The sequence below is a fragment of the Ambystoma mexicanum genome, chromosome 1p (assembly GCF_040938575.1).
Source record: "Ambystoma mexicanum isolate Mex_15411 chromosome 1p, UKY_AmexF1_1, whole genome shotgun sequence".
NCBI lineage: Eukaryota > Metazoa > Chordata > Amphibia > Caudata > Ambystomatidae > Ambystoma > Ambystoma mexicanum.
In genome coordinates this window covers 652844147-652871398 of record NC_090921.1, presented here as the reverse complement: position 1 = coordinate 652871398, position 27252 = coordinate 652844147, and the positions used below count along the sequence as shown (strand labels likewise).

General features: G+C 46.2%; 1 protein-coding gene across 6 annotated transcripts in view; it reads right to left on the bottom strand.

The window, feature by feature from the left end:
• KANK3 (KN motif and ankyrin repeat domains 3) overlaps window positions 1-27252 on the bottom strand; it is a 394677-nt gene that overhangs the window by 96756 nt on the left and 270669 nt on the right. For all 6 annotated transcript variants that reach the window (XR_011303986.1, XM_069649701.1, XM_069649700.1 and 3 more), the window contains one exon: window positions 7044-9056. Coding sequence is in view for 5 of the 6 variants with exons in the window: in XM_069649701.1 (XP_069505802.1) it covers window positions 7044-9056 (2013 nt within the window). In the remaining variant the exon portion in view is untranslated. The remainder of the gene's footprint in view (window positions 1-7043; window positions 9057-27252) is intronic.

Genomic DNA, 27252 nt, shown 5'->3' with positions numbered 1-27252 from the left:
AGGGTTCCGCAGGACACAGACCGTGGCACCTTATTTGTTTCATTGTACATCACTCATCTTTCTGTTATTATCCAATTTTTCGGCTTCCAGTGTCGTGATTGTCCGATGCTTTCATTGTCATCCTTCTCTGATTCTCCCCACTCCTCTGGCTCCGATTCTCTGGCAGCAGTTAAGTCATGCATGCATTCCGATTCTCCTCAACTCAATTCTTCTAAAACAGAGGTTCTTTTCTTTCCCGCATCATCTCATTCTGACTGTTCTCCCACCTTCTTCTATCTTTTTCCCCCCAGATTCTTGTCCTCTCTCTGTAACCACTCGTGAGCTAGGTGCTGTCTTTGACCCAGCTCTTTCCCTTTCTCGTCATATTAATTCTTGCTCTCTCCTGACATTTTGAACTTTGCAATATTCATAAGATCCAAGCTTTTCTTACTTTTTCAGTAGCTAAAACTCTCACTCCTATTTTATTTATTTATTATTTTATTCATTTTTGTTATTTGTTATACGCCCAGACCTGGAGGTATCACGGCATAGGTTACAGAATGCTCACTTATCTTGGAATGTTCTTATCTTGGAATGCTTACTTACTTTGGAACTTTCACGTCTTGATTATCGTTTGCCTCTCTTTGTTGGCCTCTCCGCCCATGGCCTTGATACACTTGCCATTTGCTTGGTTTGTTAACTTCCTCTTCATTCCCACATTTCTCTGTCATTTTTGCAAAGGCTTCGTTTTTCCACCCATCCCCAGTTTCGTTTAAATACATCCATGGCCTTGCAGCACCTTATCTAGTTTCTTTTGTTTCACTTTATGTACTCTTTCGTACACTTCACTCTTTTTCTTGGTTTCATTTGACTGTCCTTCGTCCTCCCTGTGTCCAGTCTCACTTTCATTCCTTTATTCTTTTGCTATCAATGTTTTGGAACGCCCTCCTTCCCCTTCTCTGCTCGCTCGGCCACTACTTTGTCTTTTTGTGCTTTGAAAGGCCATCTTATTGAAATGTGTGCTGCATTTAGTTCATATTGTAAATAGGTCTACCTTTGATATCTGTACATTAAACTGTGTAGAGAACCTTTGTGAAAGTGCTGTATAACCTTTAAACGAATACATCCCGACTTAGACTGGAGAACAATGGTGCCCGTTTAGGTAATGCAAGATGGCGGTGTCTTTTCTGCAGACCAGTCAGCAATCCACCTGCCACATTTTGGAAATCCAGAAAGCAGTCAATCTGCTAATCATGTGGATGGACATTTGAAAGGATATCTTCACAATCCAGCCTGGAGTTGACCAGGATGTTAACCGCGATAGAATGGCGACCGGATAGGATGTGGCCTAGGATATGTCTGGGCTGATGGAGAAAGACATTTAGTCTGGTGAATGCGGATATTAGGATAGTAACCCAATGGCAGTGGATACAGAAAAGGCAATGGGCTGGAAATAAAAGGTGGTGGGTCGGGTGGAATTTAAGCACATACAAGCTTTCAGTTTTAAAGTTTTTCAGATTCCACCTTTTTTTAATCTGTGCCATCAGCATGGGACTGAAAGGAGACGCTGATGTCCTGTTGCAACCCTATGGAATTCAGCATGCAAACGGACAGCAGGGAACCTTGGAGTATGGTACAGGTGACCCATGTGGTGTTTGTCAAGGCGGCCTCCGGCTTGATGATCTGTTCTCTCCATCAACAATAGAGCATTCGAACCTGGCAAGTGCGAAATGAGGACCCTTGTCACCAGAGTCAGCCATTCAGCAGAACGCAGTGCAGGACTGGGATGAATGCCACCACACCGGTACAGCATGTCATCAGGGTGGTAACTGGTGTCCTCATAGTCCCAAGTACAGGCTTAACACCTAATCGGCAGCCATATAGGGTGCGTTGTGGGGAATGGAATTTCTAGATTAGGAGACAGTCCCCCTTGCCAAGGATTTTGGATTGTCAAGACAGCACGTTAAAAGACAGTAGTCAGACAGTACTGCGGAGTCAAATGAGGGGTTTCTTCTAAAAGAGGTGAGGCAAGAATGTTTGAAAGATTTAGGGACCAAGCGCAAACAGACAAAAGATAATGATGATGGCAACAGGTTTGCCCCTGAGCTATCCTCCCGAGATAAGGTTGGCTGAAAGGGAAAGGAATACGTGGATTGAGGGAGGCATGGGAAAGAGCACCCTTGGCACAGGAAACCTTGATTGTTAGGATGTACTATATAGAAGGAGAGGTTGTGTTTTTTGCCCACAAAATGTATGTTAAATGGAGACAGCCATAATTTGAACACGTCACACAATCCAGTTAGAGGAATGTTTGAGGAAGAACTTGGTAGGCTGTGACATAGGCATCTAAAGCTTTGCAGGCAATGAGAGGAGCACACACAGGCACAGACTCTTTTCCTCAAGAGCAGCATATGCATGGACCCCATGAGGGAGCAGACCCCATGAATCACAGGGAAAGAACTGCTGAAGGAACAAAAGCATGCACCACAGAAGGCACATGTAACTGACCAACCAATGGACTAGGAAATGTACCAGTGAATGAACGACAGACTGCTCATGTAGATGTGCAACAATATGTGTCAGGGACCACACACCAGGACAAGCGCACAGGAACGCGTCGTTAAAGAATATGCAAGGCATGTACAAGGGGATGGACCACAGAAGGAACCGGGGGATACAGCAATTAATTAACCAACCAATGTGTTGGAGAAGGGACCAGAATATGGATTAAGTAAAGGACCGCTCATTGCACCACATAATTCACAGTGGAAAAGATCAGAGAAATGGACAAGGAATACATCAGTAGATGCGGAATGGAGTGGACCGGAAAACACACCGGATCTTGTGCCAGAAGGAATCAGAGGTACCACCGGAGAATGCACCATGAAATGGATCAAGAATAGACAGGGGAAATAATGATCCATATAAAAAGGCGATGAGCCGCACTATCTTGATGAAAAAATGTGTTGGGGGGGACTGCGGCCTATCGTATGTCCTACAGATTTATAAACAATGCTTTAGCCCAATGGTCTTGTATGGTATGGAGGCCACGTTTAGTGAAAATGTTTGGTGGGCAAAGACATCAGAGGGTAAATTCTGGAAGTGGCTGTTGGGACTTCCACAATGTGTACCAATAGAAGCAATTAGGTTGGAATTGGGGCTGACCTCTCTGGTGGGATAGGTTCACTTGAGGAGGGGATATTATACATTAAAGAGATGAAAACCCTCCCATGCCCTTTGCTGAGTCTAATGGGGGAGATAATGAAGAAAGAGATGGATGGCAAGCTAAGTGAGTTTAGGAAGTTACATGAAAAGCTATTCCAAACCATGGGCTGGACTCCTGATTGGGATAGAGAGTTTTATCACTAAAGTTTATGTTTAGTAAAAATGTTACACTTTGGGATTGGAATTTATCTACACTTGCCTAGCTGGACTAAAATCACAAGATCACGTTAGGCTCTACCATAATTATTTAAAGCCTCAAAAGTACATGCTTATAAGCCCTTCCCCGGCTTTCAGAAGATTTATCTTACTCTTGAGGCTTAGCCAATTGCCCACTCTAGCAATACGTGGTCCACAAATGGGCATTATTCCAGGGAAGCCAATATGCAGACTATGCAAATTTGTACACATATTGTTAACTAATCACCATCATCAAACATTATTCGGCCATCAGGCCATCAAAGTACATCAGGAAAAGGGAAAAAGAAAGACAAAGCTTCACGGGCCCATGTCCGAGTTAATTCCCAAATGACCTTAAGCCCAGTGGTATAAGATTCGCACCAGATAGGGCGGAGTTGGTTATGGTCCTTCCAGGGGGGCCACCAATTCCTGGATGGGTGTGAGGACTAATTACAATCCCACTATTGGCAGTCCCATCATAATGCCCAGAGCTTCCCTGGATATGTCTGGCCACAATCTGGTCCCGCAATATCAATATCACAGAGTCATAGGGATTGTCACCTTCACTGAACATTCTACAGCCGCCCACCAAATCCTCTCTGGATACAAAGGTGCAGCCCTAATGGTACAAAGCCAGTGTAACCATTTGTTCCAGAGAGCGTCCTTTGGTTCTCGCTTGTTGGCAGGCAATTTTGGGTCCGTGTGCAGCAATACTATAGCACTTCTTAGCCACCCCACCCTGCTCGTTGTGTTTGGTCGTGTTCTCCCTGGAACAGTGACTTTGTGCTCTGGGTTCCTTCACACTTGGCCCCGGGTTCCCATTGTGCCAGGCTCATGGGCCTTCAAAACGGTGTGCTTTTCATAAGGATTGAGGACCTCGCTAGACCAGTTAGGCTGTAATGGCTGGCTGCACGTTATGGGTGAGTATGTTGAAATACCCAAGGGAAAATTCACATGATCTTGATTATGTCCATAAACCTGTTCTTCAAAATTCAATGGCCAGGATGGAACTGGGTTCGAGGGGCATTGAAGAGTTGGATTATGGAGCTCCTTGGAAACAGGTAAAGCACTAGGTGACACCCCCTCCCCCGGGACCCTCCTTCCCCCCTCCCCTGGGCCTCTACCTGCGCCAATAGCAGGTCTTTTATAGTGGCCAGTGCACTCAACATCCATTCACAGTTGCACCCCCGAGCAGTATGGGGCTCCTTAGCAATAGGATCGGGGGTGAATTGGGTGCCCCGGTTGATTGGTTTAGGAACCCTAAGCGGTGCTAGTTGAAGGAAGGAGCTGGTCCCTGAGTGCATGGACGACATATTCTCACTCCCGGTACCACAGGTGAGGCTAGGGGAGAGCTTATCTTCGATCACATCGTCCATCTCTGTAATCATTGAGTCCAGGGAGCTTGGTACAGGGATAGGGGGGAAAATAGTCTAGTGAGGGACCGGGCGCAAGCAAAGATGCAGGAAACGAACAAATGTTCGCAGTAGAGTGCTGAAGTGGCAAACCCCCCCTTTGGGTTCCTAGAGAGATATAGCCGACGGGGGGGGGGGGTGCAAGTGCATCGACCATCGCGATTGATGGTTTCTCTGTTTCAGCTAGGCTTGAGACGAAGGGATCATTCCCACAGGATTTTACTTTGGGAGTGTCCGTAGAGGCAGATTTTCCAGCAGGGAGGGCGGTCTTCTTTTGACACTTCTTCCCAATTATTGGGTGTGGGGATTGATTCAGGACCCAGGGCAAGAAAAACACCCAAGCTTCTAGGAGCTTCTCCCCCACGCTGATCGCCTACTGCGGTTGCTACCCCTCCAAGGGCATCTTGATCGGACCCCAGGAAGTGATGAATCTCTTTTATCAGGGAGGAAACCTTCTCCTTGAAGTTAAAGGAACTGCTGTGTGTTTTTCCGGAGACCGAGTCAGTATCCCTCAGATGATCCAGTACATAGGCCCCCCTTTTTCTTCTCACGCCTTATATCTTATGATCAGACGTGGGTTCAGGGTGGTCTTGCAGCACAGACTGGGATGCAAGCTGTTTACAGAAGAGAGGTGGAGGACAGGGGGAGGAGGGTGAAAGCTCTGTTGCCTCCATTGCAGTGTTCCAGCAATACCAGATAGCAGGGCAACCCGGGACCTACCACAACAATCCCCCAGCCCAGCTTGGGCTCACCCTCACCTCACTTCCCCTCAGGGTGGACTTCCAGCGGTGTACCTTTTTCTTACTGCCCTGGATTTCAGTGCCTTGCTTATGCGGAACGCCCCTGCAGTGCGAAACATCCCACGCCCTTGGGTCTCTGGTGGAGATTTGTAGAGGCGGGCAGCAGGGGGCATGGCCTAGCATGCCAGTGCTCTCAGTAACGGTGGTTCCCCAGGGAGAATCACGGCAGCACCCTGCAGCGCGAAACACCCTGAGCCCTTGGGTCCCCGCGGGCTTGGAGTATGCATGCGTACTACCCAAAGTGTCACAAACCTGGAAACTAATATGCACGTCCTGAAAGAGTGTAACATGATGGGCAATGCATACATGTACAATCTGGCTAGTTTTCTACATGAATATGATGCAAACAAAACGAAAGAACGTTGGCAGCATTGTATAAACACAGAGTATGTAGCCTTGCACCTGGCTTTATATAGAATATGTCAGCAGGTGGAAACTAAGCTGAATTATCGGGAAATAGGCCAGTGAACACTGTGGAATATGATTAATGAAATCCTCTACTTGGCTCTTTGCACTTTGAAGAAAATTGCAATTAAGTTGAAATATAGGGATTCATGTCAGTGAACACCGTGGATTATGATTAACTAAGCACTGCACTTTGCACTTTTGCACTTTTCACGAGTTTTTAAGATTTGAGTGAGATAGGTACGCATTGAACATGATGTATTTTAGGGAGGATCCGGTATAGTGTGAGGAACGTGATATTGGATGAATTGGGATATGAGATTTTATTAATGTTACTATGTTATTGTTCTTTAAGTATATGTTATGCATTGTTATAATTATTTGATTTTTGTGAAAAGTTTGCATGAACTAAAACACACGATAAATAAATAAATTCAAATTTCCCAAATAATTGTCAAAAAGGAACTGCACTTAATAATGAATTGGGATGAACCAATGAATTAACGAGCCAACATACTAAAGAATTTACCAGTGGACTGACCAAGGAATTAGCCCTCGAATGCAGTGGGTATTGTGACAGGAACTCTACAGCAAATGCACCAAGGAGTGTACAAATAAATGAATCAAAAAATGCACTAGGGCATAATGCAGAAAAAGCACCCACAACAGTCTGGGCCATGCAATGCAGCGAAAATGTACCACATATGTCATAGAAGATTTCATCAGTTAATGGACCAGCGACTGAATAAGAGAGTGTGCCAGGTAATGTAGCATGGAATTGGCCAAGTGGTGCACAGGAGAATCGACCAAGTATGCAGTACAATATACATTTCTAAAATATGACAACATGCTGGAGTACAAATCTGGTCTGCTTTTGGAGGACCCTTTGACCATCACGCTGTTCTTCTCTGCCATTCAGTAACTTCCAGTGTGCTCATTGGTCAGATAGATAGTTGTTCCTGCATCACTTGAGGAATGTGCAGCTAACCAGATACTGTTCACCAGCACAAGGTTCAAGCAGCAACGCAAAGGAAACTTAACTTACCCGGAGATTTGCTCAGGGGTGCGGCATCCTTCCCTTCCTTGTGCGTTGCTTCCTTCTGGCAGACATTGTGGAGTGCTTTGCTTGAGTTTTGGATGATCAAACATTGATCTTTGATCATGCCAAGTGATGAACTCAAGGTTACAACCTTTTTTTCTGATGTTGTAATCTTTTTTGTCTTTTCAAATTTCACCCCTGGTTTCATAGCATCCTCTTTGTGCTCTGCCACATGTATGTCCTTTCTAGACAGTGGCACGCTTTCCACTTTTGATCTAGGCATGCATCCATCTACCTTCTCACAAACTTTGTCTATTGCCAAGATGCTGCAGTTATTCACCATGTCATTTCTTGTTTTAAAGTTAGTTTGAGTGTCTTTGTGCTGATATTCAACTACTGAATCGGGACCAACTGCAGCATCTTTTGATTCTGAGTTGCAGTTTACCCCAACACATGCCACCTGTGGTGAGCAACCCACCCCAATGTCACTCATGTCCAGGTGGTTACCCACGGCTTGATTACACAGCGGAATTACAGCATCTGCGAATGCATCCTGCATTTGAGGAATGGCCATAACTTCCTGGTGCACCAGATTTTTTAACCTCCTGGAACAAACCTCAACTCTCAAATTTTCAAGTTCCTGAGTGGCCTCCCTTAAGTGTCCCTCGAGCATAGAGATCACCCCCCTCTGATGCTCAATGGTGTGTTGCAGCAGAACGATTTCTTTCTCTGACTCAGGGACTAGTCCCAGCATAGTCTCAATGACCCACACTTCAGCATGTTTGGTTTCCACATCATGGCCGACAGCTGCCTCTTTACACTGTTTTTGAGATCTGTAGAAAAAAACTGCATCCTTCATTGAGATCTCCTCTCCAACGCCGACAGACTTGTAGAGTTTGTGTGGTACAGAAGGGCTGACTGCCCTAGCACTGCCTGGTGTGCAGCTTCGTGCACTCTTCTCGGAGACGGCCAGTTTCTCTGTTAATCTCCGCAGTTCTGAAATTTTACTTGTCCTCATTTTCACAAACTCCACTTCGCTGTCTGATTCGGCAAGGAACTCTGGGGTGGTCTTGGACCCGCCATCCACGTCATCCATGTTGCCTGCACTGTAAGACCGCCGTCGAAAGTTGGAAGCATCATCTGATTCCAACACCTGCTTCTTCTGTAAATCGACCAAAAGCTTCTCTTTCTGCTTCTTTAGTGTGGAAATCTTCTTTTCTAAAACCGGGATTGTCTTCACCTGTTCTTCCAATTCTTTAAGTTGCCTCAAAGCCGCAGCCATCTGCTCACGGACAAACTGCAGATGTGCTGGACTGATATTGGTTGATGGGGTACTTCTACCTGAATTTAAAGGGCTAGTCCTTACTTGACCTGTGAAAGATGGGCTGAGTATTGCTGGGCCATCCCCACCGCCATTCTGAGGAATCGATGAGGATAGGTGACTCAGATTGCTGGAGCCTGTGCTAGACTGGTTAATATTGCCCTTCGAGGATCCGCTTGGTAGCCGGGGTCTATTGGATACATCACGAGGACTCTGCAAACTCAACTGTTCTTGCTCTAACCGCTTACTTGTCTCTAGCAAGGTCTTCTCAACACGATGATTCCTTAAGAAAGATTTAGGGGAGGGTGGCGGAAGGAGACTTATTATAGGGGTTGGAGAAACTGGGTAGGAAGTGTGAACACTCAGGGGTTCACGCAGCTCGGAAGAGCTAGATTGTGTTCTAACCCTTGGTAGAAATGGAGGCCCAGACTTGCCATCTTCACTGGTGGTGGAGGTTAGCGACTCTGTGGAGGTCCAACCACTGGTCTGGCTGCTGGGGCTCCTCAGAGAAGAAGTGGAGAGCTTGGCCGCCTTGGGTTTGCGATGGACCGGAACCTTTCGGAGAGTTTGGCCACTTTGAATGTCATCAACGTACTTCAGGAAATCCAGATCCAGCTGAAAGCCATACGGTGTTTCCACCGAATAGGATGTCTTCTCGTTGTCATCTTGATCTCTGTACAAGAAAGGGCCTCCTAAATCTGGAAATAATGGGACATTGAAAAAAAGAGTTAGGACACACATACCGCATCACTTCTAAGATAACAGTGTTTCAGAAAATATGCTTTACTCATTTATTACCGTTTTATTTGTTGTCAGAGTTGCCCTTTTTGCCTTTTTAAATCCAATTGTATGTTAGACAATTAAGTCCTGCTTTTTGAAGTCCCCAGTCCCCTCACTGAGGCCCTTTTTGGAGAGCTTATAATGGACCTATGGTAAATGTCTTAGCTTCAAAGTATATAGAGAAGCTCTGGTATAATTGCAGTGGCTGAAGCAAAGAAGTTTTTTATCAATTAAATATGCCTTGCTTAAATTATTTTTTTTGTTGGATTTCACCAGTTGTCAACTACATTTTTGAAAAATAGGTCTTTTTGATATAATGCACCCTTTTTGGTGGGTTATTTTGGATTTTACATTTAATATACTTCAAAAGATGTCAACATTTTACATAGAGCATCACACTTGGGAATCATATGATATGATATTTATAATGCACCTGTACACAAGAGTTTCTTGGCATGACAAAACAAGGAGGGGGAAACAGAGGGAGGACAAAACAACGATCTTGCTAGGCCTCATGTGATAGATAGGAGGAACAGCACACACAACAAAAATAAATTATACAACCCTTTAGAAAAAAGGAAACCTTTTCACATAGAATGGCCGATTTACAAATCATAAAAGACATTCCACCTGGAGAAGGCATCAGCGAGCAACCCTGTCTACAAAGTAAGATCATTTCCTGTCTTGTGACCCTCAGAAAAGTCAAAAAGGCACATATAGAACATGATTTGAGAAACATTCAATATTTATTGTAGAGAACCACTAGGTGGGTGGCTCTCAGAACATAGCAGGAGTGTCTTATGTCACGTAAACCTCAAAGGAGAACCAACTCCTTCGGAACCTCCTCATCTCATCTTTACATCTGAGCACAGCCCTCTTCATCAAGCAGGTGTTTTGCATATCAGCCCTCCAGTCTTCAACTGAGGAGAAAGGTGGGGATTTCCAAACTCACAAGATTAGCCTACAGATTAATTTTTGCACCTTTGGAAAATTGTAAAATGTGCTGTACACGTGACCTATACATTCCTGTTCTGTATTGTTGTTCAAAGCGGTTTGCATAAAATAAACCAAATTAAATGTATGCATTCTTTGAGGAATCTGTGCATTTTAATAGGTGATGCCTCAGGCAACCCATCCTTCACTTTTGCATTCTGTTCAGTACATCTGTACAGTGCGTCTGTTGTGCAGCTGGAACATTTAGCAAAATGCTGGAGCCAGGCACCCGCCTGGCTCCGACACATTCTTCTTTCTCCAGTGAAATACTGCAATGGGATGGAGGCCTGATGGGGAGAGGGAACACCTGCTCCTCTGTTCTTGCTGTCAAAATTAGGCCAGGACGAAATTACACGCCGGAACCACGAATCATCCGAATTTCAGGTGATTATGATTAGAGTGAACTTCGTGCAAACTTTATGAAGCGTTTGCCTGAAGTTTGGTCAGATGGCTTAAAGGGAAGGAGTTCGGGGAGGAGCGTGGGACATGGATGGGGCTCTTTTTCCGTCTTAGGCAGCTTTCAGAGAAAAACGTATGGCTGCAGATGTGTGCGGGTGAGTAGCCTTGCCTTTGGCTGATATCCATAAGTATGGAGTACAATACAAACGCATCTGCTGTTGCTGGCTCTTTGGATTTGTATCTGTGGCGTGGACTCACTCCTGTTTTCTACTGGATATTGTTTGTCAGATTAGTCCTTGAAAATCTCACTGTCCTTTGGTGAATGCATGGGAGTTCTTTCCTGCCCCAGTCATCTTGGGTTGAATAGAAAGCTCAAGAGGACAGGGTTAGTTAGGGTGCTGGGGGACTAGTCCTATCTTGATGGATGTCTGAAAGGCCAGGTGCTCCTCTGTGACTCGGATGCTAACCAGAATAGAATTCCAGATAGTGGGGGCTTGGACAGAGAAGGTGGAGCCTCCAATACTGGTTGATTTGAAAGAGGGTTTCACCAGTAGGAGAACAGTGCCTGAGTGCAGGGTTCTATTTTGGGTGGTAGAGGGTGATTTTCTGTTAAGGGTATTTTGGGACTTTCTTGTGTTGGGCTTGGTGACTGATGCACATGGCTTTAAAAGCAAACTGTATTCTGACCAGGAGCCAGCGGAGGACAAGAAGGGAGGTTGGTCATGTGTTCTCTGGGACCAGGGCGAGGAGGAACCTAGCTGCAGAGTTCTGGACCCTTTGGAGCTTTCTGTGTTGGTAAGCAGGGGACCCGGGTAGAGAGAGTTGGGGTAGTGTAGTCTGGAGAGGACAATGGATATCATAGCAGTCAATCTCTTGGAGGTAGGAGAAGATGCGTCTAAGTATGCAGAGGTGTAGGTAGCAGGAATCTGAAACAGTGTTCATGTGGTGCGATATAGTCAGGCCAGTGTCCATCGTACAACCCATGTTTTTGACTGCAGAGGATGCAGGTGGTGCGGGGGGCTAGGGAAGAGAGCTGTCTTTCGACAGAGCATGATTTCTGTTTTTCCAGGATTGAGTAGGAGGTGGTCGACCGTATTCCAATGGTCAATGTCAGTGAGGTATGATGCACGGTCTGGGTGGGGGGGTGGAGACAGACTTGAGGATTTTAAAGATGATTTGTGTGCCATCAGTGCAGTTGTAGTAAGTGAGGTTGTGTGAGCGGATAATGCAGGGAGAAGGTTCATGTAGAGATTGAAGAGAAGATGGTATAGGCAGGCGCCTTGAGGAACTCTGTTTTTGACGGGGCTAGGCGGACGAAGTGAAAGGAGGGAGGTGGGTAATTTGGTGTCTGTTGGCGAGGAATGAGGAGATCTACCTTAGTCGTGTGTCCCTTATGCCAAGAAGGTGGAGCTTTTCAATGAGCATTATGTGGTTCTTAGTGTTGAAGGCCACCGAGAGGTCAAGGAGTATGAATGCGGTACAACCCTCCGTGTCTGTGGGGTTTTTGAGGTAATCGCATATGGAGACTAGGGATGATTCAGTTCCATTAAGGGGTTTGAAGGTGGACTGGGCGGGGTTGAGAAGGTGGTTGGCTTCCATGAAGGTTCTGAGCTATGAGTAGGCCGTGCGGTAGGTGAGTTTGACTAAGAACCGGGTGTATGAAATTGGTCTGTAGTTTGCATGCAGGAGGAGGTCAAGTGAGGTTTGATGTGAGATGGTTTGAAAGCTGCTAGGAAAATGCCTGAGTTGAGGGAAGATTTATGGAGAGATCTTGCGATGCTGCCTGCACAGGTTGAGGTGAAGATTTCTTTGAGTAGGGCAGGGGGTGGGCAGAAGTTTCACTCAGGGATCTGGATGGACAGCTGGCAGCCAGTAATTTAAGGAATTCTGGTCTAGAGATGGGATAGAAGATAAGGGCTGGGCTCGTTGGCAGGCTCATGTGGGGGAGCAGGTAGGGGGGGTCAGAGTGCTGCCAGTTTCGTGCCAATGGTGCAGATTCTTTCTAGTGCAGTGTTGTAGAAGTGGGCTAAGAGGGCATCACAGAGCGATTGGGAGATGTGTGAAGGTGGAGAAATGCAGGGGGTGCCATGAATTATGTGATAATCTTGTGGAGTTCCTTGCAATTGTTACAGGTGTTATAGACTCTGTTCTTGTAAAACAATTTTTTTGCCTTTCGATTTCAGCTTTGTAGATATGATACTGATGGGTGTATGCTGTTTTGTGTTGGGGAGATGGGTCAGCCTGCCATCTACGTTCCAGGGAGTTGTTGCATGTTTTAAGAGGTTTGAGGAGGGGGTGAACTGTTAGGGAGAATTCTCTGTTTAGGCTGAATTTCCTAACCTAGTGAGTCCCCCAGCAGCTTTGCTGGATTTCTGGAATTTGTTTTTGTCTCCTGCCAAGAGTGAGACTCTTTTTCTCCCACTCTTGGACATGATTTGTGGTGTTCCTTTGAATGTTAATGTGTTTCATGGGTTATGGGGTCTTTTACTCCATAGGGTCTCATATGTTTTTTCTATGCGTGTTACACCGCACCCTCCGTGCAGTAACATCGGGGTGTCATAGTGACCCCCCACCATAGACTCCATACCCTGGGACTGACTACTGTCTCCCAGGGCATGTAAAGTCACCATTGGCTTTACTAGTACCAAATTACTAACAGAACCAGTACAAACCATCATATTGTGGACGTACTGGTAGGGGCAATTCGATTGCCCCTGGGTCTCTTATTCGAGGGGGCACTGTCCCGTCCCCCCTCGTCGAGTTTTGGCTGGTGGCAGTAGATACTACTTTATATATTCAACCGCGAATATATCTCTATGAGATTTTCCCATTGTTCGAGGCTAATACATTTTAACATAGCCTCTAACATACCGCCGGTTTATTTATTTAATATTAATTCACCGGTTGGTATTTTCTGCCAGAACTCGGTTTTAAAATGGCGTTTGTGTTCGCCTCTGTAACTCCAAACCAAAGGTCGAGTCCTTTGTTCCACTTTTTGCGGGCTTCTCCCCAGAAGCCTCCAAAAGTGGTGCCACTCTGTCTGGGTACCACAGGGGGTGTGGGAGGGGGTTTAGGCACCCTGGACTGAGTTACCTCGGTAACTCAAGTCGCACTCTTGTGTGATTGGCCGGGCGGCTCACCACTTAGCATGTTTGATTGACAGCTAGGCTGAGTGAATGGGGGTGTGCTGCATAAAAGCAGGGCTTTTGGGACTGAAACTTCAGAAGTCGCCACAGGACCTGAAAATCAGACGAGGGGGAAGCTGAGCCGACCTGCTCCGACGACACCACCGGTGGAGCCCTGCTCACCACTTCCCAACGACAGAGGAGATCTCCCTGCTGGAGAGTCTTCTTCCCCTGACTGGTGGGCACAACCAGTTTGCCTTCCTTTTTCGCATCCCAGGACGTCTTGTGGTCGAATTGCCTGTGCCAAGCTCCCCGGCAACCGGATAGCCACTTACCGCTGGACCGCGAATAAAAGGACCGCTCCTTTTAATTGAGAACTCTGCGGCTGGTTTCTTCCCTGGCAGTGCAACAGACTCCTGCTTTCCTCCCCGACGAGATCCTCTCTCCCTCCAGACGAAGCACCGACTTGCACCCGCTGCCAGGAATAACTGCCCCCGCTGGAGCGTTTTCACCATTTTAAGGTACCGTGTCCACTAGGCCTCCCTTTCTAAAGATTGCTACAAGGTAACAATAATCCCTTAACCTTCTGGACTGGGCTGGCCGCCTTGACCATCTAACTGGTCCCTTTCCGTTTGGTCCAACTCTTTCTGAACTTATTGCAAGACTTTTGGGCACTTTGAACCGTGTGACGTTGGACACATTTCGACCGGAGCCTCTTAAAGTGGGTCCGGCCTTGTTAACTTTGACTTTACGGTTTTAACCTGCCTTCTTCTCCTACTGTGTTCTTCTGAAAGTGTTGGGATCTGTTTCTATCTTTGCTCTGCCTTTCTCTCTCTTTTATACCGATTGATTAGAGTGCCATCTTCGTTAAACGCTCACCGCTGTCTGAAAATAAGTGTTGCTTTACTTAAGACTTGTCTAACTAATCTTGAAGGGAGTGTATATCTTTTAGTGACCGTGTTTTTGAACTGCTTGATATTAGTGCCAGTGTGTTTTACTAGATGTGTTTTTAAATAAATAATTATATCTCTTTTACACCAAGCTCTGGTCAGTGTTTGCTTGTTCCACTGTGTTCTTTTGACCTATTGTGAATACTCTGTATACTGCCTAACTCTTCTTCAGAGATGTCTGACTGCTCAGCCACAGCTACCAGGTAAATCTGGGTGGTACAGACTGCTACCAATTGGGTTTACTGCCAACCACCTGTAGTCTTAAATATTTTGCAGTGGTCCCAGAGGGAACTGCACAGGTTTCTGCCTAACATGAACCATCTAGGAAAGGGGTCTTGTCTGGTGGGGGTAGATCTTGAGGGGGTGAGAGATAGGAGAGCAGGAAAAGCCATGAGTCGAAGTTCCTGATGGAAGGTGGTCCTCCTTGGAGTGGTAGGTTGGGGAGCGAGGAGAGCAGGGTGTCAGCTAAGTCTGGGGTTATTATGATCTTGTTCCGTAGCGGGACATGGATTGATGGTCCAGTGTTAGCCATTCGTAGAGGGTAGGAGGGTGAGAAAAGAGCGAAAAATATGACTGCATGGTCCTTCCATATAAACGGTAGTGGGGGAGCATGGAGAGTAGGTTGGTGGAGCTGAAGATTGCATCACAAGTATGTCCTGCTGTGCGGGTGGTACCTGTTACCTGCTGAGTCAAGTTGAGGGCTTCCAGGTTGTCCAAGAGTGGTGGTGTCATGGGGTTGCCTGCGGCATGAAAACATGTGGAACTATATGTCTGGGTCATGGTCTCCTAGCATGGTGAAGGAAGCGTGGGAGACCAGGATGGCCGCTAGGGAGTTACTTGGGGCATTAGCAAAGTATCTGTTGCAGCCAGGGGGGCTGTAGATGAGCAGGAATGTGCAGGTGAGTGAGGGGTTGATGATAAATCTCATTAGGAGTGATGCATACCTGTGCCTCGGAATGTGAGACAGATGGGTGAGGTTTGTAGAGGATGGTGATCCTGCTTTCTCTGCTAGCTCTGTTATGAGTGATGAGTGATGAGTGTGTATTAAGGGGGCGGAGGGGAATGCTGCATGTGTGATGGGTTGGAAATTGTCAGAGAACCAGATTTCTGTGATGAACAGGATGTCTTGATTTTCCGAGGTGATGAAGTCGACTATGCTGTGTCTGTTTTTGGCGACAGATCTGGCGATAATGAGAATGAATGAGAGTTGGGAAGAAGGGAGAGGATGGTTGGTCCTTTGAAATGCTGGTCGGCTGGGATGGGGTGGGGGGGTTGTATGGGATGGTAAGGTATTGGAGGGGATACCCCGGCGGAGGTCTTGCAGTGGTTTGTGGCGTGCATAGGTGGGAGAGGTGTCTGTGGAAAGAGTGTTCGTGATGTGTGGGGCTTTGGGGGAAAGTCAGGTGTGGGGGAGGAGGAAGTGTGTGAAGGAGTTTTCGCTGGACTCTCAGAGGAGTTGGGTGTACTGCTGGGGGTGCAAAGTGGTGAAAAGGGTCAATGAAACAGGTAGTCGGAGGGTGGAGTTGGAGCAAAAGGGGTGGTGTGAGGTTTGAGATGATGTTGGGTTGCTGAATTCCCTGGGAATGTTGGGGTTGCTGGGGGAGTATGTATTAAAGGATTTGTTATAGAGGGTCTTTACTGGATTGGGGAAGATGGAGGGCAAAGGAATTGTGTGGGTACGGGGTGTGGGTTGGAATGAAGGAGGCAAGTAAGGAGAGGCATGCAGAGATTATATGGTATGGGTGTTGCAGATTCTGTGTTTGAAGGGATTCTTGGGTGTCTGTGGTGTATATGAGAGGGTTGGCGGGTCTGCCGAGTAGGGGGTGTTAGCGAGGGGATGCTCAGGCCACACTTACGGATGGGAAGGCTGAGGTGGAGGGGGGTCTGGAGGCCATGGTGGTTAGGGAGGGCAGTGTGGGGGGGAATGAGTACGGTGGGGAGGTTAGATGGGAGAGGTGTGGTGGGGTGCGTTCCTCTAGAGGGCAGTGTGGGGGTGTTCAGGAGGGGTGGGTAGTTGGAAAAGAGTGGTGTAATGTGGTGTGTTCCTCCAGAGGGTAGGATCTGTGGAGAGAACGGGGGGAGTCGGTAGTGGGGGGGTGATGAGGGGTGGCTGGTCGTCTGGTTTGGCAGAGTGCCCCTCTGGTCTGTGAGTTAGTTGGCATGATATATTCAAATATTCAACTAGATGCAATACAGGTCTACGCTGAAATGTTCAGCTAGATACAATATAGGGCTACACTCGAATGCTCAGGCAGGGTTATCAGGATATTCCTCATTAATATTCATGAGAGGAAAATGTACATACATTCTGAATCATTGTATGCAAATCTATCTCATGAATATTATTGAGCGGTATCCTGAAAATCCGACATGTTTGCGGCCCCAGGACAGCCCTGCTGGATGCAATACATGGCTACACTCAAATATTCAGCTAGCAGCAATATAGGGTATATCCAAAGGTTAAGCTAAATGTAATAGAGGGCTACACGTAAATGGTCAGCAGTCAGTATTGCAGGGCTATTCAGTGGCCAAAGTGGATGGGAGCGGTTGGGAGCGCTGTTCCTATACTTTTATTTTAATAAAAAAAACATTACGGATAGGTTTCGTTTTAAAATAAAATTATAAGAAGAAGTTTAAACCTGCAATTCAGGGCAGTGCACTGACAATTCCCGTAAACAGCAGCCGTATTTGTTTGGGGATTTGTATTGCGTGTGGGATTGGGCTTGGCGATGGGGCTTGTGGAGAACGGGGGCAGGCCAGCAGGGAACATAGTTCCACTACTTTTCAAACATTTAGACCACTGGCTATATTCAAATATTACAGTTAAATGCAGTGCGGGCTAAAAACATGGTTACACTTACATGTTAAACTAAATGCAATACAGGGCTATGCTCAGCAAAAAGGAAACTCTATAAAGAGAACCTACACACTGGGAGGGGCCAGATTGAATGGTTAGAAAGTCGATGAGTCGCTAGAACAATGCAGGGTTTACTCAGTTGCAGTTGAGTCCACCTCAGAGTTACAGTTTAAGTCAGAGTTCGGTTCAGCAGAGGCTTGTACCACAGTAACATATAGTGGCGGGCAGACCTAGTGGCTGTGAAATGCAGGAATGGAGAAGAAAACAGTATGAAGCCTATGGTCACAGGATACCCGATTGCAACATTTCAGTGGCGAGACTACATGCAGGAGTTAAAGACTACACTAATGGCTCTGCAAGTGGATGAGCGACACTCACATTGTTGTTGTTGCAAGAGAAGTTGGACCTACCTAAGTGCGAGCTAACTCAAACAATGATACTACTGAATAAAGGCTACAGTGTTAGAAACCATGAGAGGACCAGGTCCAAGGGCCACTCCTAAATTAAATACACGCAAAAAGGGGGCTGGGTTATATCAAAATGCACTTATGTCACAATACGATAAAGTCACAAATCATAAATGGTTAGAAGTCTAGCTCTCTGTTGGAATACAATGGTTTCTCTAATTATCTCAATCCTGAAGTAAACAGAAATCTGTTTATTGATGTATGTTTAATGAAACTGAAACAACCATAGCTGACATGTGTCTCGAGCCAATGGTCATCATCAGAGAACTATCAGGGCAAAGCTTCATTAGTGTGCTTCCAATTTAAGGACAAACACTTGTGCTAGACACTGGAGCAATTAACAGAATTCTTAAAAAATTGTACTGTGATACACACAGCCTTCATCTTGCAAAACAGATGGTTCATAACCAAGTGGTTGCAGCAGGTTTGTCTAACTGGAAAACTATATCACTGCTCCGTACGAACTCGCAGCCTAAGTAGGCTATGGACAGCGTTGTGATGCTGTTGCAGGTTGCTTGTAAGGCCTGGCTTTGAGTCTTGTGGGCAAACAGGGCAAGCAGGCGATGGAGCTGCTCTAGGGAGCTGCCCTTTGCCTTTGGCCCCTCGTCGGCTCCCTGGGCAAGGCTGCCAGGACTCGCAGCTAAGAAGGCTTCCTGGAAACCCCTGCAGCCAATTAAGGAGGGGGGTTGGTGGGAACAGGGCAGAGAGGAGAGGGAACCAGGGAAAAGGCACACACAGTGCTAAATAAATAAACCAAGAGAGCACCTGCAAGGGTCACAAGGGCCTCACCTGCACAGTGGAGAGTGCAGATGCTTGGCCAGGCACGGTGGCAGAAGCAGAAAGGCCTCAATATGGTGGCCATGGTTATTAGATGACACAAATAGTTGCATACAACATTACTCTAGATTTGTGGCCCTAATTATTTTTTTACATTGCCCATACATCTGGCCCCTTCACCAGCTAGCCTACGAGGGGAACACTTAATCCCACCCCTTCCCAAACCGGCTAAAATGGGGAGAGTGCATTAGACAACCTGTGACAAAAGAATGTGATTAACAGGAGATTGGCTGGCACCCAGAGTTCTGTATATTGATGGCCCTAAGGCAAACCCAGTGATGCGTACCTTACATGTGCCCATTGCCCTTTGATGAACCATGAATAAATTACAGCTATTTTCTGAACTCCACAAAGGGCAACACATTTTGCTTTACTTCACATAACGACAAACAGCCCAAAGTATTAATAATAAATAGCCAGAGGAAACACTTGGTTGGTCAATAGGGGTCTGTTCGGGGATTTGCCAGTACAACCCCTCTTACCTTGCTGATAAATTGAAGATCTTGGGGGGGTTTAAGAGGTCTTAGTAGTCATGATTTACTGGGCCTTGAAGTCCCCCATTTTAGAGTCGTGTTTTTCTGATAAACGCTGCTTTTCTAGCCCGGTGTGTCATCTTCGAATACCTTACCTTCTAGCCTATGCAAAAATCCTTAAGTTTAGGAAATCTTTGAAAGCATGGTTATGGAATTCTGTATTTTAACATTTATCCTGAATTAGACTGAAATGTTTTAGCTGCCCTATCTTCAGTAGCTTTGTTATTTTAATTGTAAGGTCTTTTATAGACATTTTATCTTATGTCTCTATATACTTTTTTAACTGTGCCTGTTCTATTTCGTTTATATTGTTTGTATTGATAATGTATTGTTTTATGATTCTATTTGTATACACTGTACAATGCTCAGATGCACTCGTGCCGTGCTCGCGCTTTATGAAAATGTTTAATTACTAAATACATTTCATTTACTACTAATTGCTGTTTGCCATGTACCTTGACAACGCTTAGATGTTATAAAAGATGCCATGTTATTTTAGGATCCACCTTGCCCATCACTCTCGCTCTTCACCACAGTGTCGCAAGAGGGACACCTGAGTTGGAACTTCAGAGCAAAACGCAACAAGAATTAGGTCAGCCACACCGGTGAACATTAATACATGTGGGGCTCTCAACCATAAAAGGAGATCACCATATGCTTAAATGAATAGGTCTAATTGATGGCAGTTGCAGCCTGCTTTGAGGCTAATAACCTGAAAATTCATACTGGGGTCCCTATATATTTCACTCACCTCATTGGCGGGCCTATTCAGGGTACAGGACCTTTGTCTCTCCAACCAAGATTCCGGTATGCCCAGCCCTGTACCTCTTCAGACACCACACCTCTATATCTTATCTATCATCTCCCCGATGTGTGGCCCGCTCAACCCCTCGAGGTGCACTGTGTGAGCCCCTCTGAGCAGGGCAATATAACAAGCTCCAGGTCTGACCATGCAGCATCCTACATGTGGGGCAGGCCAGCACTTCCCCTGTCTTGCACTTGCATTTCTATCTCACCCGGTGAAGATACTCCCTCATTGTGGGCCACTAAGCAGCCTCACGGACTGTGTTCCCCCACATCACCCACACTGTACCTTCACCCAGGACGCACCACCTTCTCAGCAGCCAGGGACATTGACTTATTGCTCTTGCCACCCAGGCCATTCCGCTGACATGGTCTGGTGCTCCACCTCCTCCTGAGCCTTGTCACCACCACCATGGCCTGGGAATGGTGAGGCAGCCCTCACCTGCAGCACAGCTCTCCTCTACGAGATACATGAGCAAAGAAAATGCTTCACTGGGAGACTTGTTTTAAAAGGCCCCTCCAGTCTTGCTACCCGAGGGAGTGTCAAAGATGATGGCCAGCCCAATACAACTTCTCATCCTCATACATGGAGAAAAACTATACCTTCCCAACGGTTTTTGGCAGAGTGTTACGCCACTTACCTGGCGATGATGTGTGGGGGACTGGGTGCTGTTCTGGAGGCTTTACCCCCATTGGAGGTGGCCTCGGGCCGTGCGGCCACCAACAGTGATGGACGCTGCCATTACTATGGGCCTGCACATGCTTGGGAATCAATTTTTGGCTCTTCGCACATGCGCGGTCCGACAAGCTCTCTGGGTTGCTGGGGCAACCACTACCGGCATCCCTCGGCCTCCTGTTCATTAGGGTATCGTTTGGTTCATTTCCCGCATCACACTGTCTTCTGGTGGCTTCCGCATTGTAAGAGGATTCAATTCAACACTACAGCTAAGTCAATGCCTAGTCTGGGATACTGAATGGAAACCCTTATTGATATATCTTTATGTCCAGTTCATGAGTTCTGGATGACTACCCCTATATAACACCCCTCTCTTGGAATCCCCCTGACCCCACTGAGCCAAGAAGTAGTTCTGTTTTGCAAGTTAAAAGGTTTATTTGAGAATTTAAACAATATATATATATATATATATATATATATATATATATATATATATATATATATATATATATCACACTTTATAATAAATTATTAATTTAATATCACACTTAATCTGAGCAGTAATCAATAGTGGCTAGTCTGGCACTAGCACACTTCTTTATAATCAATGATGAGTGGTTATAGGATGGATAAGATAGCAACAATACTTTTATGGTTTCAAATGGATGCAAGGTGGAATGAAAATGCAGTACAGAAAATAACTTGATAGGGTTTCAGCAAAAGACAATGTAATCACTTTCTTGGACAATTCACCCCCCAGCAGCTTATACAACAGATAGGAGTTTTGAAACACAGGCAAAATGCTTTGAATATGGTGACAATGCAGTGAGAAATATGCTGAAAATGCTTTTAATTCCCTTCAGGAGGTTCAGGGTGAGTGGTATCTAGTTAATATGAGTTCAGGCTCACTCTAGCAAGGATCTAGGAGTAACTAGCAGGTTAAACGAATTTTTGGCAAAGGAAAGCAAGGAAGCTGCTGTTTTCACACGTGGCTGGATTTTTAACCAAATCGCGAATCTTGGCAAAATTCGCGAATGCGTGAATCACGATTACGGCAAAAGTATAAGGAGTATAAGTTGGTTCTAAGCATGTTGAAAAGCTGAGATTCTAAGCTTTCAGTGGAAAGTTAAACCAAGTTCCTAGCACAAACGGTTCCAGAGATGCGGACGATTAAATAAAGGTATTTTTTCGGATTTGAAATTTTAAAAGTTCAAAGCGACAGGTTACAGCTTGCAGCTAGAAAATGACAGGTGACAGCTTTGCAAATGACAGGTGACAGTTAGGAGGCAGTTCTGGTTAGATTAAAATAGATTGAATTATATTATTTTAACTAAGAGATTAGTTCTGCACAGTTCTGCTAGGTACTCACAATATATTTTGAAATAGGCCTCCCCACGGATCTGGTCAGGTTTTGGACTGGACTCCGGTTCTGGTCTCAGCCCTTCACAGTGATCTGGGTCAGCTCTCTGGTTCTGCTAACAGCGGTCTGGGTCACTCTGGATCTCTGGCCTCTGGTTCTGGATACTGCTCTGCTTTCTCTGGGTACAGCACTGCTTCTGGATCTTTGTGCACAGCTTTCTCTTTTTCCCAGCGCTGATCTGCACGGCTCCTGGATGCTGCTACTGCTGTTAGGTTTGCTGGATGCTGAGGCCTACTGAGAAGAGTTCTCAGTTTGTGGGTTTAGGCCCTTGCTTTTCTCAAATACATAGTGGTTTGTCATTGCATGTACATATTACCTATCACATGAGGTATACTCTGTTCAAACTCTGCTCTTCCTGAGGGCTTGCATTCAAAAATGGCAACTTATTTTCGATTTTAGTGGGTTATGCAACCTTGGTTCTTCATTAAAAATTATACACATATACACGGCCTGTCCTTACATACTCCAGTAAATTCCCATGTCTCTAGCTTAAACGCAGAGTCTGTAGTATCCATAAATAGCGGGGTTTTGCCCCAGAACATCACACAAATTCCCAACGTGTCTTAACACGTGCACAGAAAATTCACAAGAATTATGGTATCATTTAAATAATTTTGACAAGTCCGCACTGTGAGTTATACATCTTTCTTAGAATCATATTCTGGCCAACAGGGGTGTGTCTTTTCAGGTCACATGGTGTAGAAACCAGTTTATCTAGTTTCTGCCAAGCTCAGAGACCCTGCCCCTCCCAGCTTCTGCCAAGAGGAAGCTATTTTACGGTCCCCCTAATAAACCATCTGCCTGGGCCCTGGAAGGCCCATTGTTCAAGAGGAAGCCATTTATGGCCTCCCCCCAATAAATCCTCTGCCTGGGTCCTTTGTTTAGTCTCTAGCAGTCCCTTGGTAATTCAATCAGAGAGGGGTAACCTCCCCTCAGAATGCAGCCAGGCCTGAGAACTGCTGTGGATCCAGTTTCATTCCAATTGGGGGGGAGTTGTCGGGCAGAATCCAGTTCCTTAAGCCAGGCCCCAGCTACTGTCACTTTTAGTTACCCAGTTTTCTGCATTCAAATAAAACTAACAATTTTTACACATGCAGCTGGAATGCTGATTCCAAGTTCAAAACTATGACATTTTAACAGTGACAAACTATGTGGCAGTCACAAGTCTGTCCCTCAGCTTATTTACACATTTCGATTTTTGGTAATTTTAAATCCAGTTTCAGTTTAAGCCGCTGCAGACCTGCAGAGCTCAGCCAGTCTTGTTATAAACCTTCAAGTCACTTCAGAATATAACTTTACATTGTATCCACCTCTCAGTGAGTCTTTCTTTGGCCTGCTTTGGGTTCATTTATTCAGTTTTACACAAATGTCTGGTGTTGTTTTAAAACGCCGGCTTTCTGATAGTGGTGAGTACTGGTAATGCAACCATTTTTGGGATTTAAGAAAATGAATTCCCCACAGTTCTAGGTAGCTTTTGGCAATCAGCATTGCCATTCCCAATGGTTTCAGGCTACTGTGTGGGTAGTCCAATGGTGGTTTTAGGCAGTGCCCTTCTGTGCCCATAACATCGGCAAAAATGGGTGGCAGCCTATTCTTCATGCATTTCCCTGGGCATTTTCTGGGAAGCTCTGGCCATCATGATGTTTGCAATGCCAGTAATGCACAAGTTTTTTTTTTTTTTTGGTAGGGCTCGGATGCATGGGTAAAAACATCCCACAGCATACTGGCTTCCTCCTCTGAACAACAACAAAGGAAAGCAGGCACGCAGCGCCAGCGAGACGCTTTGCATGACACAGAGTTGCTTGGCAAGGGAAACCTTGGGTAACTAACTTTGGGTTCACAATCTCTTACGGGATACCTCAATTAACAATTTGTCAAAAATAATGAACAATTTGAATTTCTAAATCACATAGTCCTTTTGAAGTCAATCAACTTCTCTTAGTCACCAAACAATGTCTCTTAGACTAAATGTGGTTAGCTTATCTATGGTCACATTAATTACCAATTAGCTGAGCTTCTTCCGGGCTACATAAAAATGTAATTCATATGCTTGAAACAATTAAATTGTTAATCTTTTAAGCCATTTATTTGTATCTTGATTCACAATGTTACAGATGTCAAAAGTTGCGTCCTCAGGTTTTCTGGCTTGTTAAGGAAGAATCTTGTTCTTGATTATCAAGATTTTCATTTAGTTTGTATTTCAGAATATCATGTACTACTACGTCATACGCCATAACCATGAGGAGTGACATCTCAGGAGTGCCTCCGAGCTTGTATAATACCATAGACCCTCTACCAAGTAATAACTATATATAACCCAGTATAACTCCTCACACTAAAAATGCACTTAAATCTATATTCATACATATACAAACAACAAACAATGACATACTACACATATAATACACATATAATACACATATAATATGGCATTAACACCGTATCCTGCGGGCATTATTAGCCCGGAGCCTGAGTTAAAGGCCCGAGCGGAGCCCCTGGGCTAATAACACCCGATCCGGAACACCAGTGAGGGTGTTAAGGCTGTTAGCACCCTGGGATTCCGATCCAGAAACCCAGGGTTTTAGGAAAAATGTATTTTCATTCAAGGAACGGAACGCTGTGCGTGTCCCATTCCTTGAATGAAAATACTGGCACAAGATGGCCGTCATGGATTTGGAAGGCGGGGCAGCATAAGGAGCCTCTCTTCTATTTCCATGGCGGCCGGCAAAGGGAGACGGAGTGAAGCTGCGGCGGCAGAGACCACAATCAGGTAAGTGGGGCTGGGGAGATGGGTGGGGGGTTTTTAAAAAAAAGAAGGGAGCAGGAGGGTGGGAAGAAGATGGCGCTACAGGGTGGGGAAAGCAGCCATCGGGTTCCATGGAACGTAGGCTGAGATCAGCAGTTTCAGCCTGTGATCCAAGGAACATGATTGGCTGCCCCCTCCACAGTCACCAGGCTGCTAATACATTATGCACCATAGGGGTGACTGCTGCAGTCAGCTACCCCTTCTCAGTACCTTGTTTGCTGTCGTTGTGGTTGATTCCCCCTGCTGACACGAAGTATGGGGGTATCCCCCTGCAGTCATTGGGGTCTGGCCTCACAGTTCCCTCTTCTGGATGGCCCTGTCAACTACATGGGGCCACCCTGATTCACCATGCGTGGGCCCCTACCCTGAGGGAGTCGCTGGGTGGCCTCCTGCCTGGGTGGGGACCTGACCATAGTAACTGCTGTGCCCAAGGCCTCTTAGTTTCTTCAAGGTGGCCCCGTAGCTTGGGGGCTCACCCCCTCACTCACCACCGCTCTGTGGCACATTGGATGTCTTTTGGCACCCATTTTCGCCTGCCCCATGTCAACATTGCTCCTGTGGTCAATCTTCCATCTTCTGGGCAGCCTCGTAGCCTCGGAGGGCGCCAATGTCACCACTGCGCACCTCTGCATCCTCTTAACTTCAGGCAGCATCCCCCTTGTAACGGTGACGCCACCTTCCTTCACCACCATGCCCGCAGTGCTGTAACTGTCTTTCCGAGGCACGTAGTCTTCACCTGGACCACAATGATGAAGCGGCCCATGACTTCTTGTCACCTGGGCAGATCCAAGCACCCCGGGGCTTTCTTCACCGCCTCCCAGCCCACCTGGCACACCTGGCTCTGGAGGACTTTCTGCACTGGGCCTGTCCTGACTGGCCTCAGAGCGGGCCGAGAGGGGACACAGCCGGGATGCCTGGTTCAGGCTGCCCCGCACAGACGGCCTGGACTAGGCAGTGCTTTCTGCTCGGGTCTTTGTAACAATTGGCCCCACAAGTCTGGCCCCCGCGACGGCCAAAAGCCCCCATGCGGGTGCCCAGGCTGCACTGGGCATGCAGCCCAGGCCCACATTAAGTTAGCTATCTCACCAGGGACACGTGGCCCAGCTCTGGATTTCCTTCAGGCCTTGGGGTCGGTGGGGCGGTCAAGGTCCCTTCTTCTCCTCTTTCCTTTTCTGTAACCGTACTTGACTGGTTCCTTCTTCCTTCTGGAGTTCATACAAATGAGTACCATTGAATTGGGCAACAATAAACATCTGCTATCTGTCAATAGCATCATTACAACCTGTCAGGGTGAACTTATGTTCTCCAAATACAGGGCTGAGTGGACCATGCCGGGAATTGAACCTGTGACCTATAAGGCCACACATAGATCCCTATAGTGGATGCATTAGTCAGAGATTCGGCTAACACCTAACATTATGTGGACGTCGCCTAGGAAATATGTTTCCCTATATGACAGAGTTATGGATGTGACCCTGTCAAGAAAGAGGGGCATGGGGGAGGTAAGAGCAATCCTAGTCCCTAACTCCCCAGACTGTCTGAATATATGTAGGGCTATGTATTTCTGTCCCTGTTTCAATATATCAGCCTCTGTTCTGGCCAGGTCTCTTTTTCTTCTTTTTCAGAGCACATGGATTGCAGCAAGCCCCTGTGCCCTCAGAAACCTGACAAGAATCAAAGGGAGAGAGAAGAAATACCAGCTGAAGTGAGACTCAAACTACCAGTACGAAAGTACATCTGGGTGCAACTGGCAATACCCAGCCTGAACTATCCTGTAGGTCGCTGTTCCGCCTTACCATGGCGTGGTGCAGTTTATTACGGTGCAAATAGCTTGGAAAGTGTGCATCCCAGGGCCTTGAAACGTGGTTTTCGAGTTTTGTCCCTCATGTCGGAACCGGTTGAAAAACAAGATTTTTTGTTTCCCTTCCTGGTAAACATGGTTTATGGCTTTGTCGGCAGGCACCATCTTGCAAAAATCCTCTGGAAAATAACTTCACCTGATGCGGCAACAATGTGGAAACCTCTGGAATGCTACCTGCCTTCACCTTTGCCTATCAGGTCCATTCGGCTTTTATAAATTTTTTGTTTCCCTTCCTGGTGAACATGGTTTACGGCTTTGTCGGCAGGCCACAAACCCATAAACACATTTTTACTTTTGCTGAAATCCAGGGAAAGGGGTGGGTTGTCCAAATCTCATGTAGGCAGTGATGACTACAGGGTCCTAACAGGTAATATGCAACATTCAGT